General features: G+C 34.4%; 5 protein-coding genes across 11 annotated transcripts in view; 2 read left to right on the forward strand and 3 right to left on the reverse strand.

The window, feature by feature from the left end:
- Positions 1-23: 23 nt before the first annotated feature.
- On the reverse strand, positions 24-1,416 carry LOC128894040 (uncharacterized). The gene is made up of 4 exons (XM_054155489.1): positions 1,215-1,416; positions 720-1,002; positions 289-517; positions 24-202 (listed from the first exon to the last, which is right to left on the reverse strand). Exons 1-3 carry the CDS (start codon positions 1,238-1,240, stop codon positions 308-310), a joined length of 519 nt encoding a protein of 172 aa, XP_054011464.1. The 5' UTR covers positions 1,241-1,416; the 3' UTR covers positions 24-202; positions 289-307.
- A 340-nt stretch (positions 1,417-1,756) lies between these two features.
- Positions 1,757-2,814, reverse strand: LOC128894205 (28S ribosomal protein S24, mitochondrial). The gene is made up of 3 exons (XM_054155834.1): positions 2,515-2,814; positions 2,244-2,424; positions 1,757-2,154 (listed from the first exon to the last, which is right to left on the reverse strand). The coding sequence occupies exons 1-3, from the start codon at positions 2,539-2,541 to the stop codon at positions 1,865-1,867; spliced, it is 498 nt and encodes a 165-aa protein (XP_054011809.1). The 5' UTR covers positions 2,542-2,814; the 3' UTR covers positions 1,757-1,864.
- A 293-nt stretch (positions 2,815-3,107) lies between these two features.
- On the forward strand, positions 3,108-5,748 carry LOC128892541 (uncharacterized). Of its 3 annotated transcripts, XM_054153147.1 has the most exons (6): positions 3,108-3,667; positions 4,190-4,451; positions 4,549-4,756; positions 4,920-5,049; positions 5,372-5,496; positions 5,612-5,748. In XM_054153147.1, exons 1-5 carry the CDS (start codon positions 3,343-3,345, stop codon positions 5,461-5,463), a joined length of 1,017 nt encoding a protein of 338 aa, XP_054009122.1. In that variant the 5' UTR covers positions 3,108-3,342; the 3' UTR covers positions 5,464-5,496; positions 5,612-5,748. The 3 variants fall into 3 exon arrangements, with proteins under 3 accessions (XP_054009122.1, XP_054009192.1, XP_054009069.1); XM_054153217.1 differs by lacking the exon at positions 5,372-5,496 and having other exon boundaries at positions 5,612-5,745; XM_054153094.1 differs by having other exon boundaries at positions 5,372-5,691.
- An 84-nt stretch (positions 5,749-5,832) lies between these two features.
- On the reverse strand, positions 5,833-7,769 carry LOC128893552 (transmembrane protein 41B). Its single transcript, XM_054154619.1, has 4 exons — positions 7,589-7,769; positions 7,060-7,171; positions 6,868-6,996; positions 5,833-6,590 (listed from the first exon to the last, which is right to left on the reverse strand). Exons 1-4 carry the CDS (start codon positions 7,620-7,622, stop codon positions 6,083-6,085), a joined length of 783 nt encoding a protein of 260 aa, XP_054010594.1. The 5' UTR covers positions 7,623-7,769; the 3' UTR covers positions 5,833-6,082.
- Positions 7,770-14,079: 6,310 nt separating this feature from the next.
- LOC128891076 (acetylcholine receptor subunit alpha-like) overlaps positions 14,080-15,143 on the forward strand; it is a 271,049-nt gene continuing 269,985 nt past the window's right edge. For 2 of the 5 annotated variants that reach the window (XM_054150303.1, XM_054150644.1), the window contains exon 1: positions 14,080-14,157. The gene's annotated coding sequence lies outside the window, so the exon portion shown is untranslated. The other 3 variants (XM_054150382.1, XM_054150559.1, XM_054150472.1) reach the window with 3 other exon arrangements.

Raw genomic sequence — 15,143 nt, forward strand, 5'->3', positions numbered from 1 at the left:
ACCAAATAACTTTTGTACAAATATTTCTGTCAATAGTTTTATCCTCTCATGGGATATTTAACCATAAGAATTTAATAATTTGAATATTAATGAACTACAGGAATAATAATAATAAATTTAATCATCTAAAAAATCATCCAACCCCACTTCTCCAGATCCATAGATTTCACAGATGTACTAGATTTAGGTGTTACTTTTGTATCTGTAAAAGACACTTATTAGATTATCTTAGATTAAAAATTTATCTTCGAAATAATTAATTAGCTGTAAGTTTCTATAAATTTGTACCATTATTACAAGATAGAGGTTAAGATTTCACAATAGTTAAAAGGTCATTCACTGGTTCTTCAAGTGATAGCAAAAAATCTAAATCTTCAGTTGTGTCTTCTACTAAATCTTGACTTCCTTCTACACTTTTTATATCGTTGGAAACCTGCTCTTCTAATTTGTTTAAAATTTGATTATACTTTGCTTTACCATCCTCTGCTTTGTTACAAATACTTGTCATCTGATCATACTAAAATAATGAATAATTATTTTAATTATTTACTTTATTCAAGGAAAAAACAATGTATCGAATAGTTACATTAATTTGAGTGTTCAAATATAAAAAAATAAATTCAGTGATCCAAATATTTTTATATGCATATTTTAGTATGTAATTTAAAGTGAAGCTAATTAAATTAATTAAAATAATTATTTCATATTAATACACTTACAGTGAAATATTTAGAGTTGATATTAACATTTGAATTAAATGGAATTGATTCAATTACTGCTGATAATGTTGTCAGATCAAGCATGAAATATTCAGAGTATTTAGAAACATCAACAACATTCCAGCTTTTTTCTGCCTTCGAAACAAAGAAATTATCTTCAGAAATTGGAGCATTTACTAAAAATTCAAAGTCCTTTGTAAAACTCTCATCTGCTTTTATGTCCTCAAAATATTGATTGTTCTCCTCATTGTTTTTCTTCTCCTTGTTTTTCAGCTTTTTGATTCTAATTTTACGTTATTATAATTCATGTAAACAAATTACATGACATGTCAATAAAATCATTATTATAAGATAAATAATTAATTATTACACAATGTTACGACCGAAAGTGTCAAGAATAAGATCATATTTAGAACTTGGTAAAGTTAATATTTAAAGATTTAATGATTTTAACAAAAAAGTGAATATCAAATGCTAATCAATAACTTCACTAACCTCGTTTGACTTTTTCTATGCGACATTTTTTTCTATTTTGCACTTCGTCACCTGTCACACGCTACCACAAAGTATATACATAACAGTAGATAATAAATATGGCAGTTAGGGGGTACAAAATCATGTATATATATACTATAAGTTGAAGTTTAGAGGGTAAGATTAGGATAGTGATGCTACGGGATACTCAAGACCGGCGTTGGAGAGGCGGGGCAATCGCCCGGGGCGCCAGATTTTTGGGGGCGTCGCAGTCCGGTGTCCCTAGTATACGAATATAGTATAGCTGATATACAGGGTGTAACAATATAGGTACTGTAGCTATAGGAAACGTGAGAAGTGTGAGAACCCAAATAGGAACTCAATTCTTTTATACTTCTATGTTTTTTAGGGGGACTAAGTTCACCAGCTCCATGAAGGTACTAGATACTTTACTGTGCGCATGCGTGAATGGGAAGCATCCCTAGCATCAGCACTGAACTCTTTAATTATATACTGATTATACATATAAGTCAATATAGGTACTGGTAGTAAAATAGAAGTAGTAATATCATGAAATTTATTGACTTATTTCTTATATTAAAGTACTAGTTACAAATTTGCTAGAATAGGTATAAATAAAACATAATTGTATTGAAAGATGTTTAATTTAGTTATATTGTTTTGTATATAGTATCTTCTTTGTCAGTTGTTGTTACTAATTCCAATTTAACTGGACAATGCAACCAATAACTTAAAAGCTCTTCAGTATAACCTATTAGAAAGTACATCTTTATAGGTATAATCTTCCGTACAACAATCCCAGCAATTCTGATCATATTATGCTGTCGCTTAATAATTATCTCGCTTGCGAACAAATTGTGCCATGTTCCAATCATAAAGTTTCTTATGAATAAGTCCTCTACAGCAGTCTCCGATGGTCTGTTACCATCTTTTACATTTGCTACAAAGAGTAAGACATTCGCGAACTAAGATATGTATACAAAATTTATAACAAAATTAAAAACACTAATTACTTTATAATTTACATACAAGTATTCCAAGAATTCCAAGCTTTTCTATGCTTAATATAACAAGGAGGGTTTGCCATTTCATACGTCAGTGGTTGAGGTCTGTTTGGTATAGGCCTATAGTGTCCAGCTTGTGTTTTGTTAAGTGCTGTACTAGCGTGTAAATATCTCTTTGATAAGATATTTTGATTGACTACTAAAACCTGAAAAAGAAATCAAATATTTTTAATACTTGAATAGAAGATAAGGTTATGGTGTACATATGTAGATTTTAGTTAATAATGCATATTTACAGAACGTATCTGAGACGTCAAACCCATTATTTTTAGTTTTAAATATAATCAAAGAACCAAAATTGTCTTAATTTGTTTGGAATAGTTAAATAATGATTCTTAACATCCAACCACTCAACTTTACTAGTATTAGGTTTAGCACCAGTGGAGCCATCTACGGGAAAATCTCCAAGTTTGTAGTGAAAATATTTTCCACTGTTTCTACTAGATGGTATTACTAACTAAAGGATCGATAATTATTGCTGCATTAGATAGCCATATAGAAAAATGATAAATTTGACATGCTCTTAGCATTTTACTATCCTATACATTTATTACTATATTTAAATTAAGGTTAGTTTTGAAAATAGTTCACACTATTTTTATAAGATAGTGCCACGAATACCTTTTAATCAATTATTTTTTATTTTTCATAAATGCAAAATTAATATGATTCGTTGTTTAATAACACTACAATATTTGATTATAATATATTATTTAAGCATTTATCTGCTTTACATATATAAATGCAGCAATGATTATCGACACTTTAGTTTGTGACGTCATCTACTAGCTATAGTGGGAGCTATTTTCACTTCAAACTTTGACGTTTTTCTACTGATAACGCCATTTGTACACACTTGTTAACACTTGTACAAGTTGTACATAGTACAAAGATTTGTTTGTTATTTCTAAAATAATCAGAAATTTATACGGATATTTAGAAAACTTAGAGATCTGTAATCAATTTTATGTAACTATATAAGTACACATATCTTATATTTGTACGAATGAAATTGTAATTGAAAAATAAATTTCTGTCAGTTATATATTTTGTATTATCGAAAAATGGTTAACTTGGAATTGTACAAATTAAAACTAGAAGAGATTAGGCAGTATGCACGCGAAAACAATATTTCAGAATCGGAAATCCAGAAAACATTAGAAAACTCCTTTCATGTTCACAAAATGAGACAAAAAAAATATAATGCATCTTACTGCTTAAAAATCATGATATTAGTTATATTTATAATTATTGTGTGTTTTGCGTCTATTAATTGGAATTTTTTAGTAATTATGACAATGAGAAATTTGCAAAATTCTATTTATCCAATGTTAAAATTACTTAGAAAAACAGCTATGCCAATAATTCACCATTATCCTTCTTTATCTGGTACGATTAGATTATAATTTATTTTAAAATAATATTAATAATATGTTTCAATAATTAAAAGTTTACAATGTATGTTTTATGTTTCATATTAATTTGATGATATTAATCCTTTGTGATTTATTTATAATATTGTTTGCCTTCATCTTATTATAAAAGTTATAAGACTTAATATATTAAAAGATATTTCACAGATATCTCAATATTTACTTGGAATTCAAAACACTAAATAGTACCAAAGTCTAAAAAGTTAATATTAAAATATTATATACTTCAATGACTATAATACAAATTTGTGATACTTTGAATTTTATTTCACTTCTGCTGTTTATTAGTAATATTATATTTTTATGGTAGGAGGTGTACTATGTTCTGAGGCCTTTTCTGGCACAAAGAGCAAAAACTTGTTTCTAGCAAATTTCTTAGTGAACAAATAGATCTCCAAAAAGAGTACACCTCTTTATTACTTATAAGACCAAATAAATTAAAATTTTTACTTTTTCTTTTATATTCCTATTTTTTTAGAATTCTATGATGAATGGTGTATATTAGAAAATCCATATTTCTATGTAAATGATATCGATTGTTGGCCCTGTAGTGTTGTGCACTTTGTACCTGATTTAACTGGTCACCAGATATCTAGATCTTTTAACCCTGGAATTCCTTATATAAAATCAGAAAGTTTACCAGAAGTGCGTATGAAAAATATTGAACAATTATATTGGGAAAATTATGAAGTATTTGAAAAGGATGCTATGAAAATATTTTCTAACAACTTGACATACAGGTAGTACAGAATAGCCTGAATGTGAATATTGTTTAAAATAAAAATACATATATTATTTTCTCAATAGGGAATATATATATCGAATATATCATTACAGAAATATTCGAGATGTTATGGAAAGTAAAATGGATTTAAATCTTTCTAAAAACTTAGATAATCATGTCATGTGGAGAATTAATCGTATGAGAGCAGGAAGAATCTTGAGAAAATTGTTTCCAAAACCTGAAAGTGTTCCAGTTTGGTGGGAACAGAGCACAGAAAAATTTATCTTTCTTGATGAACAAAAGTCTCCATCTTATTCTTTGGTAAGGGATTACATTTCCTCTCAGATATTTTCATAAATTCAAATAGATTTGGTATTTACAACTCCTAAAATTCTATTGATATTTTAGAATAGAATCACTATGATTATTTAGATAAACATATAATGGTTCCATAATTATTAAATTCTATTTTTTTTAATGACAGCCACACCCTGAGTGTAGTAATGTAGTGGTAAGATGTACAACTGGTGCCAGATTGATAAAAATGATATCAAGTCCAGAATGTAGTGGGTCTTGTAAATCTTTCACAGTATTACTATCTGCTGGAAAAACGTGTATGTACTTCAATTTACAGTTTATTAGCCCCTTAACGTACATTTTAATGTATAGAATCGCTACCGAGTCTCGTGATTATGCGAAAACTACTTTCGTTTGTTGCGTCTTATTTGAATAATTTATGTATTATGTATAAATAAAACTCATTTACGTTAAGGGGTTAAATAAATAATTTAATTTCTAGTTAACGATGTAAATCATTCATCTTTATTCTTGATGTATACTTTTAACAAAAATGTTCATTTATAATTAACTTAAATTATTTGCGTATTATTCAATATTGTTAGGGCAATTTACTATTTAATTCATCATTATTTTCAGTGTGGTACAATTGGTGGTACTGGCGGCCAATTAGCCTTTCAGTTTTAAATTCAACTAGTGTCTCCATTAACTACATGACTTCCTTTTGCTAAATTACTTTGCAACATTATCTACATTATTATCGAGTAATTATGTTACTAAAGAATTTTTCTATTCTCGTGACTCTATTAATTTTAATTAAAATGCACGTACATATATTACAAAATAATTCCTTTCCATTTGCATAGTTAATTTTTTCAGTTCTATACTCAAGACATGCCCAACGAAGTCGCTCAGGGGTAAGATGAAAGTACACTGCCAACAGGGAAATTCTTAGACAAATGCCTGAGCATTTGATGTTACAGTAAGACTGCAACAACGGTGATACAACGTCGAATGATTAACTAACAATAAGTTCTTGTAAACAAAAATCGCATTTATGATACAGATTATGGCTCAAACATGACAATAAGTCACACTCGTCGTAAAATTAATTATATATTGTTTTCATTTCTAACATCATAAATTAAGCTTTTGTACCTTCTTTTATGCATGTATTTACAATCACTATCTTGATTGTGCTGGTAGTATCATAGCAAATTGAAAATTGCTAATTGAATCATAACTAAATTGACTTTTGATGTGATTGATATATCTTTAGCTCTTTAAATACTTAAAATAAATAAGTGCACATTTTTTGAACAAATCCTTTATTCAATTTTTCTCTAAATTTTAATCTAACTTTTCTTGCAATTTTTGTTTAAATAAAACAGGTACTAATGATAAAATTGCAAATAAGCACAAAATTAGGATGCTATTCCAGGACCATGCGTCAGTAGAAGAAGTTAAGTTTTGTAACGTCTGGCCTGCTTGTATTGCAACAAAAGATGGTGGAGCTACTCCAAAAAATGTGCCCATGGCAAAAGGTGCAAGAGGCACTCCGATCACAGGACTAGCTAAATTGATGAACCAATTTGGTAGTAGTGGAGTTATCCGGAGAAACAGCATATAATTAAAAAGGTGGTGTTTGTGTTTTTTAATTGTTTGCGTCCACTCTTGTGCTTTTTCTGGGAAGTATTTAAAAAGTAATTTACGACCTAGAAGAGATGACACAAGGTAACAAAGTGATGCACCTACTGCACTGCAGCTACATACTAGGAACAAAGCTAAAGGAAATGGAAATAGAAAGCCAGAAAGGATAGAGAGGAAAATGGAACCTGGAATAGCAAATGTTTGTAAACTACATCTGTGTTAAGGAATTCTAGATTAACTTAAACAGTTCAGATATAAACAATTACAACTAAATGTATTATATTCCAAATTAATTTTTTTACTGTGGCACATTTTAACTAAAAAATACTCGATTTAGGATATGTCTGATTGATTTAAATTAATTGATCTATTTAAGGCTCACATTCAAAAATGCAATAGTATTAAATTTCAAAGCTATTGTTTGATAACATGTATGTACATTGTCCACAGCAGAAGAATTAAAGAAAATAGATATTAAAGGATACAAAATATAGGTAAGAAATAATCCAGCTAGTACTTGGAAATAATAAAGGTCTTTATACCGACTTAATAGTTTACCCAAGTTTTTAGCATCCTCAATGTGCAATGGTAACTTTAAGTGTTGTCGTTCATTCCTAAAAGAAAATAAAGAGACTTAAATGTTTCTGTCCATAGAATGTGCTGATTTTTTGTCTTACTCTGCAAGTTCTGGAAAACTAGTATACACATAAAACATTGCTGACAATGAAGTAATAAAGATCACTGCAACTGTTACAATAGCTTGCTTAGTCGATGTCTGTTTTGAAGAATCTGAAAACATATTTAGGTGTTCATCCATATATAGTAAATAAAAATTTACAAGCTTTTAAAAGATCTCAAATACAAATAATGCAAATAATGCAAATTTGAACATAGCGTTAATTAATTTTGTTCCGTGACAGTTACGAAATTTACATTTTGTTTCAATTTTGACAATGTTTACAAATGAAATAAGTTAGGAATCTGAAGTAGAAAATGAATATTATTTATTTATAACAAACGATTTTATAAATTTCATTAATTATTTGAATGACAATGCTCATGACGTCTATTATTTTCATTGTTAACGTTGACTTAACATTCCATAATTACATTTTAAAATATGTTTTAATGAAAAATGCCAAGTAAAAATTTGTTTAAAAAATTAAAATCTAATGCTAAGACAGTATTCCAAAACAATGATCTCACCATCATTTTTTTTAATTCTATTTTCCGTTTTCATTTCTATACTGTCACTGTTTTACTGTGTTTCACGCCACGAGTGACCACCAGTGATTACTCTGAAACTTAAGATGGCGTGCGTGTAGATACGCTGTGATAATTATTAGTAGCAGGTGTTATCTCGAAGGCCACCACTTACTAAGCCGCTTTGTGAGCGCTCACAGAGCGTGTGAGCCTAAAGATTTTACTCTTTCAAACATAGCGATCAGGGCCGACGCAAGGCAGGTTCAGCGCGTTCGCCGGAACCCAGCTCCGCGTTTTAAAAGGCCCCGCGGTCTACGAAAAGTACTGAATTAAAAGGCACCGATATTGATTAACTTTTTACAGACTGATGATACCATTAACAAATGGAAGCAATTTTTGTTGAGATGCATGACATTTTTTTAGTAGCCATGATTAAATTAAAAGGAGTGACAAAAATCATCAAAGTATTATTATTTAATATTCATCTTATAAAATATATATAGCATTTGTAAATAAATAATTCCTCGTTGTAAAATTTAAGTGTAGGATTTGAATGTGAATTCAGGCCCCGCGAAAGGTCACGCCGGCCCTGATAGCGACCGCTCCCTAGTAGCAGCCAATCACTCAACTATACTAATTATTTTTTTTTTTATTAATAAACCTTAGATCCTGTGTAGATCCATTGGTACAATATGTACCAATTATTATATTTTTTATTAATAAACCTTAAATCCTGTACAGATCCATTGGTAAATACACAGGGTGTCCAAAAATGTTGGAGTTCCTTGAAAGGGGTGGTTCGGGAGGTAATTTGAAACAACTTTTTCCTTTGCGAAAATGTCGGATGGGGCTTCGTTAAGCAGATATTAACAAAAAACCCCGACCAATCAGAACGCGTGCATACCGTTAGCGCGGCTGTGGTAGCGAAGGCTACGCGCTAGGCGGCCGCGTCAATATCCTTGGATACACGTCGAGTCACTTGTTTGCGTACGAGCGCGACCGCCTAGCGCGTAGCCTTCGCTAGCACGGCCGCTCCAACGGTATGCGCGCGTTCTGATTGGTCGGGGTTTTTTGTTAATATCTGCTTAACGAAGCCTCATGCGACATTTTCGCAAAAGAAAATGTTGTTTCAAATTACCTCCCGAACCACCCCTTTCAAGGAACTCCAACATTTTTGGACACCCTGTATACCAATTATTGGCTTTCTAGTACCCGTGGCGCCATCGGTGGGAGCACACTGAAGTTTGTAGTGAAAATAGTTCCCACCGTTTCTGTAAGATGGTGTCACCAATAATTTTTAATCAATTCTTTATTTTACGCATAATTAATACGATTCTTTGCTTCATAACACTACATTATATTATTTTAATATATTATTTAAATATTTATCTGCATTTACATATGTATTCGAGTGTATAGGATCAGACTGCGAACCTATAATTACTATTTGCAATAAATGTGATTTAAACTTATTTGCTCTAAAAGTAATTGAATATAAATAAAATAATAAATGTATAAAATAATAAAATGCTAAGAGCATGTGTTAATATGTAAAATTTATCATTTTTATCAATAGTTATCTACTGTAGCAATAATCATCGACCCTTTAGTTCGTGGCACTATCTAGTAGAAACGGTGGAAAATATTTTCACTGCAAACTTGAGCGTTGTGGCACCGATGGCATCACTGGTATTAAAACCAGTATTTGTATATACACTAGCGGACAAGCAAACCGGAACGATCTTTCAAATGCTCATAACTATGAGAGTTTTCAACCGATTTCGGTGAAACTTCGTGAGGAATAGTCTTCAAGTGTCTTTTAGGTGTGTGCAAAGTTGCATTGGCGAGGGTTGACGCGAAGGGGTTAATTCACCCCCCTAAAGGAGAGGGTATAGAAAAACGCCTCTTTGAAACAGGCCAGGGATGACGGAAGGGGTTGAAAAATTCAAAAACACCTTTGGGGCGACTCTCCTTGATGCCTCCTACAAAATGCACCCCTTGAAATCCCTCTCGGACAAACCCACCCCCACAACCTCCCACCCCTTCTAAAATCTACAATTTTTGGACGACAGTCTCGATTTTTGGGCTCAATGCATTTTCTGGACTCTCCTGATCCAGAAAATGCCATCACCCATACTGTGCACCCCATAGGCACCCTTTGGGGGTTGGAATAGCTCGCAAATTTTCAACCCCCCTCGTAAGGGAGCACTTTCACACATCGGAGGGCGATGAAATTCTCCATGTTTGTTCTCGATACGTTAAGGATAAATGCCGAAAAGGTCCCGTTTCGAAAACTGCCCCCTGAGCTGAAGAGAGGGGGGCAGAGGTAGGGGTGGTCCACCCCCAAGTGTAAGGGCTGGAACGTTATTTCGTTGTGTGGATCACATGTCCAACAGTCCAGGACATCGGTGCGACACAGTTTTGATGACTTTTTCCCGTGTGAATGGCAATAAAATTCGAAAATGTCGATTTTTTGAAAAACTTGTTTCTAATTTCAGGCTCATCTGCAGAATGAACGAGTAACCCCACGTGAATTACGTTCATGGTATCGGACGCGCGAATGCTTTATTAACAGGTCCCCAAGAAATCAGATTTTTTTTAATCACGTTTTCGTTGTCAAATCGGAGCAGATTTGAATGAGTAGTAAGTGGGCCGGACGGAAACGGTATTCAAAAGTGGTGCGAGACCCTGCGCCTGTACGGGTCAGTCCACGTTAAATTGGAGTCCGGTCTGGTCTGACCACGTACGGGTGCAGGCCCTCGCTCCGCTTCTGAATGCCGGCCCACTTACTACTCTTTCAAATCTGCTCCGATTTGACAACGAAAGCGTCATTAAAAAAATCTAAATTTTTGGGGACCTGTTAATAAGGCATTCGCGCGTCCGATACCATGAACGTAATTCACGTGGGGTTACTCGTTCATTCTGCAGATGAGCCTGAAATTAGAAACGAGTTTTTCAAAAAATCGACATTTTCGAATTTTATTGCCATTCACACGGGAAAAAGTCATCAAAACTGTGTCGCACCGATGTCCTGGACTGTTGGACATGTGATCCACACAACGAAATAACGTTCCAGCCCTTACACTTGGGGGTGGACCACCCCTACCTCTGCCCCCCTCTCTTCAGCTCAGGGGGCAGTTTTCGAAACGGGACCTTTTCGGCATTTATCCTTAACGTATCGAGAACAAACATGGTGAATTTCATCGCCCTCCGATGTGTGAAAGTGCTCCCTTACGAGGGGGGTTGAAAATTTGCGAGCTATTCCAACCCCCAAAGGGTGCCTATGGGGTGCACAGTATGGGTGATGGCATTTTCTGGATCAGGAGAGTCCAGAAAATGCATTGAGCCCAAAAATCGAGACCGTCGTCCAAAAATTGTAGATTTTAGAAGGGGTGGGAGGTTGTGGGGGTGGGTTTGCCCGAGAGGGATTTCAAGGGGTGCATTTTGTAGGAGGCATCAAGGAGAGTCGCCCCAAAGGTGTTTTTGAATTTTTCAACCCCTTCCGTCATCCCTGGCCTGTTTCAAAGAGGCGTTTTTCTATACCCTCTCCTTTAGGGGGGTGAATTAACCCCTTCGCGTCAACCCTCGCCAATGCAACTTTGCACACGTCTAGGGGACACTTTAAAAGTACTCCTCACGTAGTTTCATTTCAATCGGTTGAAAACTCCCATAGTTACGGCGGTTTGAAAAAGTGTCCCGCTAATTGTTTGCATTAGTGTATATGTATATGTACATTAGTCCTCAGAGCCACCTGTAATATCTCCGTTGCTTTAAACGATACGAAAAAAATTGTTCTAATAAAGACTTTTCAGTTTTGAAGGGGAAATATTATCATCCACGCGAAAAGTATGCCAAGGTCATATTTTTCGAAATTTGAAGGCCATTAATAGTTTTTTAAATGGGATGCAGCACTTTCATTAATGTAATATTGGAGTTGATAAAAAGACAAATTCAAACTTGCAAATATGTTAACCTTCAGCCGTACTTGCGAGGTGTTACTGTTACAACATCAATGAGATTTATACCTAAAACATCTATCATTTTAATTTTATTTATATATAGGTAGTATAAATGCATAGTAGAACCGATCGGACTTTCCTCGTTATGATGATTGAATTTATACTTAAAAGTCTATCAATATTAGATGAATATTAGATGGAAGCACGAATAGAAAGTAAGCGGGTGTAGTAGGGGAGACTGGGGTCAACTGGAACGTTTTGGATAAAATAGCTTATCGTGACTTCATTTTATATTCTACCTGTTTAGTAACGGACTTCAGTTATAGCTAGATCGTGTAGTTTCCAAAGAGCGTTATTGATTTCTTCTCAGAAATACTATCAAAATAGTTGGAAGTTTTTTGTGAGAATCTCAACAAAAGTTTCAAACGACGTCGTGTATAGATTAATAGAAACAGTGCCTGGGGTTAGTTGCAACATCTATAAGTAGGAAATAATTATGTTTAAATAATTAGATAGATTTCTCAAAATTCAACTTCAACATCAAGTAACATTATTGAATGAATTTATTTAGATTAATCAACTGAACGATATAATCGAACTAATAAACAATTACAATGCATACTAAAAAATAAAAAGATTTTCAATCTTAAAAAATCAGATTCACTAAAATCGCTAAAACTAAAATAAGTGAAAAGTGTTTCAAACCTCTAGTTGCAAACATTAAATTATGTAGAAAAAAAATGAATGTTGTACATCTTTTTTTATATTGTATAATAAATATTTATTACTCATTGTCATATCTGTCTAAAGAATGAATTTACTCCAGTGGTATCACCACTGAAAAAATGTGTCGATCGCAGAGCACTGAAGGTGTAATAGTAGGAAAAGTGTAGGATTCGAAGATTTTTTGTTTATCGTAAATTCAGGATAAATTATAAAAAGTTAAATGAGTAAATGAATAAATTCGAAAAGTTAAATATCAAAATATATCAAAATGGCAGATTGTTCGTAACCTTTTCCAATTTTGACACTTTTAAACGAATGCAATATAAAGAAATCGTGTTATCATGAAATGTCAAATCGATCCATCCATTGGTTTTTGTATCACGCCAATCATAATAAAAAAAAAAAGGTTTTAGAAAGATGCGTTGAAAGTTTCAAGTAGAATTATCGATATTTTTAGAGTCGATTTAGTTCACAGTACGAGCTAATGATCTCATCAACGGATTTAAAAAAAAAAAGAAACTAAAACAGAAATTAATTGTTTAAGATTTATGTATTTTAATAATGATAGTCATTATTTATTAGATAGTAGGAATTCCGCCCTTCAATTTGAATTTTGTTAGGATCGAATCGGATGATTTCAAGCCGAGTAACGACACTTCACAGTTTCCTATTTAATAGATACTTATTAATGAATGATTGACTTGGTGGTCTAATAAATTCCCGGAAGTGCGTACGCATTGTGTAGTTATGTAAAAATTGTTTAGTAAAATTGTTTAGTAAAAATCGTAAACACAGTGTCTAGCGTAGCATTTCCTCGAAGAAGATGACAACAATCGTTTTTCCATAGTCTGTCTTGAGTATTTAATGAGTTCTTTTCGAGCGATTTTGATGAAACTTGGTACATAGAGGTTTTTTTGGAGGGTTCTAAGTCTGAAATCAAGATTTAGAAATTTAAAATGGAAAATCCAATATGGCGGATAAAAATGTAAAAAGTGATTCGATTTTGATGAAATTTGGTATACGAGGATTTTGGTGGTCGCTGATTTTAAATCTGAAATCAAGATTTAAAAATTCAAAATGAAAAATCCAATATGACGAATCAAAATGAAAAAAGTGATTCGATTTGAATGAAATTTGGTATACGTGGGTTTCTGGGGTCGCTGATTCTAAATCTGAACAAAACAATTAAACATTCAAAATGGAGGATTCGATATGGCATGACAAAAACCAAAAAGTGCCTGTATATAGATGCAACTTGGTATACAGTTCATACAAAAGTTTCACATTCAAAAAGAAAGCAACTGAAACAGAAAAAATCAGAACTCCAAATTGACTATAACGCTAAAATTTTCGTAAAACCATATTTTGCTACGTCCTCCTGCCTCCCGACTACTCAATGATTCAATTACTCGCATCGTTTGCGCGGTTCAAAGCGAAGGTTTAATCCTTTCAACAACGAAGCCATTCGTGGGCGGAGCGTCGACACCTTTTTTTTTCTTTCGAGATCGCACCTTGCGGACTACTGGTACCAATGTCTCATGTCGCGTGTATACGTCAAGGCGTCGCGTTCGTGCGCGCGCAGGATTGGTCCAGATTCCTGCCCTGAACCCTTCGTTTGTCCTCGTCCCCCCCTCTCTCTCTCTCTCTCTCTCTCTCTCTCTCTCTCTCTCGCCCCTCAGTTGTTGGTGTTCTCCCGTCACGCTCCCGCGACTCTTCTGGTACGTGTGCGTGCCCAGTGGCGCCGCCGATCGGGGAAAATCTTGGAACCCGAGAACCAGGAGTCCGGTACCCCCCTCCGTTGTTCAGTCGTGGGTGCAGTGCGTACGAGTGTGCAGCGGTTTCGGAAGTTGCCTCGAGACCGGCGTGGCCTGAAGCGCGCGAGGTTAGGTCAGTGTCAACTAGTCAACTGTCGCGGCATCGACGATCTTACATTACGAGTTTCCGGTGATTTTTTTCGTTCCGTTGATATTGTTTAATCGAGCGCAGCGGTAGCCGTGATTTATCCCATACGAATATCGAACGATCGAATAATCGAGAGGCGGTCGTGGGCATTTAATATCCAGCTGTGTAGAGTTGACAGCCATGCACAAGGGACGTTCAAATAGCGGCGCAGTTTATTTTTGAACAGGGGGTTGCGTTGGATTTGTTGACGATTCGCATTCGAGGATGAAGAAGGGTGTCGGATTCGAACCTTTGAGGAAACGCACCGAGAACTCGATACTATCACGAGCAAAGGAAGGATCTCGCACAGTAAATTATTTTTCTCGCTTATAAGTTCGCGGAGTTGGTTTTTTTCCATTTGACTCCGTCAATCGTCGGATAATCGGTGAATCGCGTAACGCGCTCCAAAGCTGATGGTGTCGTGACGATGGAGAATATATTGTCGAATGTGTGTACGTAATCGAAGATATGTGGTCTAAATTGCGTGGCATTTGATCCGTGTATCGGACGTGTTTCGCTGGCACGTTTACGATTTCGATGTTATTCGGTGAGATGTTATTTACTGCGACGAACGAAAGACGTCGAGCAATTGTTCGGGAAAGAGGGTCAGCTTTTTTCCGAGGTCCACGATTATCCGAAATAAAATATCGTTGACCCAGTTAGCCGCGTAAAAGTAATTAGACATTCGCGGCTGTGTAGACTGGCAGGGACCGTAGGTGAGAGCAGAGTGTTGATCGATCCTTCGTCGTTGCCGAGCGCATGTACGCGATCCATCGTAAATTCACGTTTCCACTTGTGTATCGGTGCGTGCGGTGACATCGGCTTGAAATACGACACGCGGGACAACCATCGGCAAGTTACGATGCCTAGAAGAGGAGCAAATTTAGTCTCATACGGGTAATTCAAATCCCCAGCCAGGTACGAGACGCGGA

The sequence above is a fragment of the Hylaeus anthracinus genome, unplaced genomic scaffold, assembly GCF_026225885.1.
Source record: "Hylaeus anthracinus isolate JK02 unplaced genomic scaffold, UHH_iyHylAnth1.0_haploid 0, whole genome shotgun sequence".
Classification (NCBI taxonomy): Eukaryota; Metazoa; Arthropoda; class Insecta; order Hymenoptera; family Colletidae; genus Hylaeus; species Hylaeus anthracinus.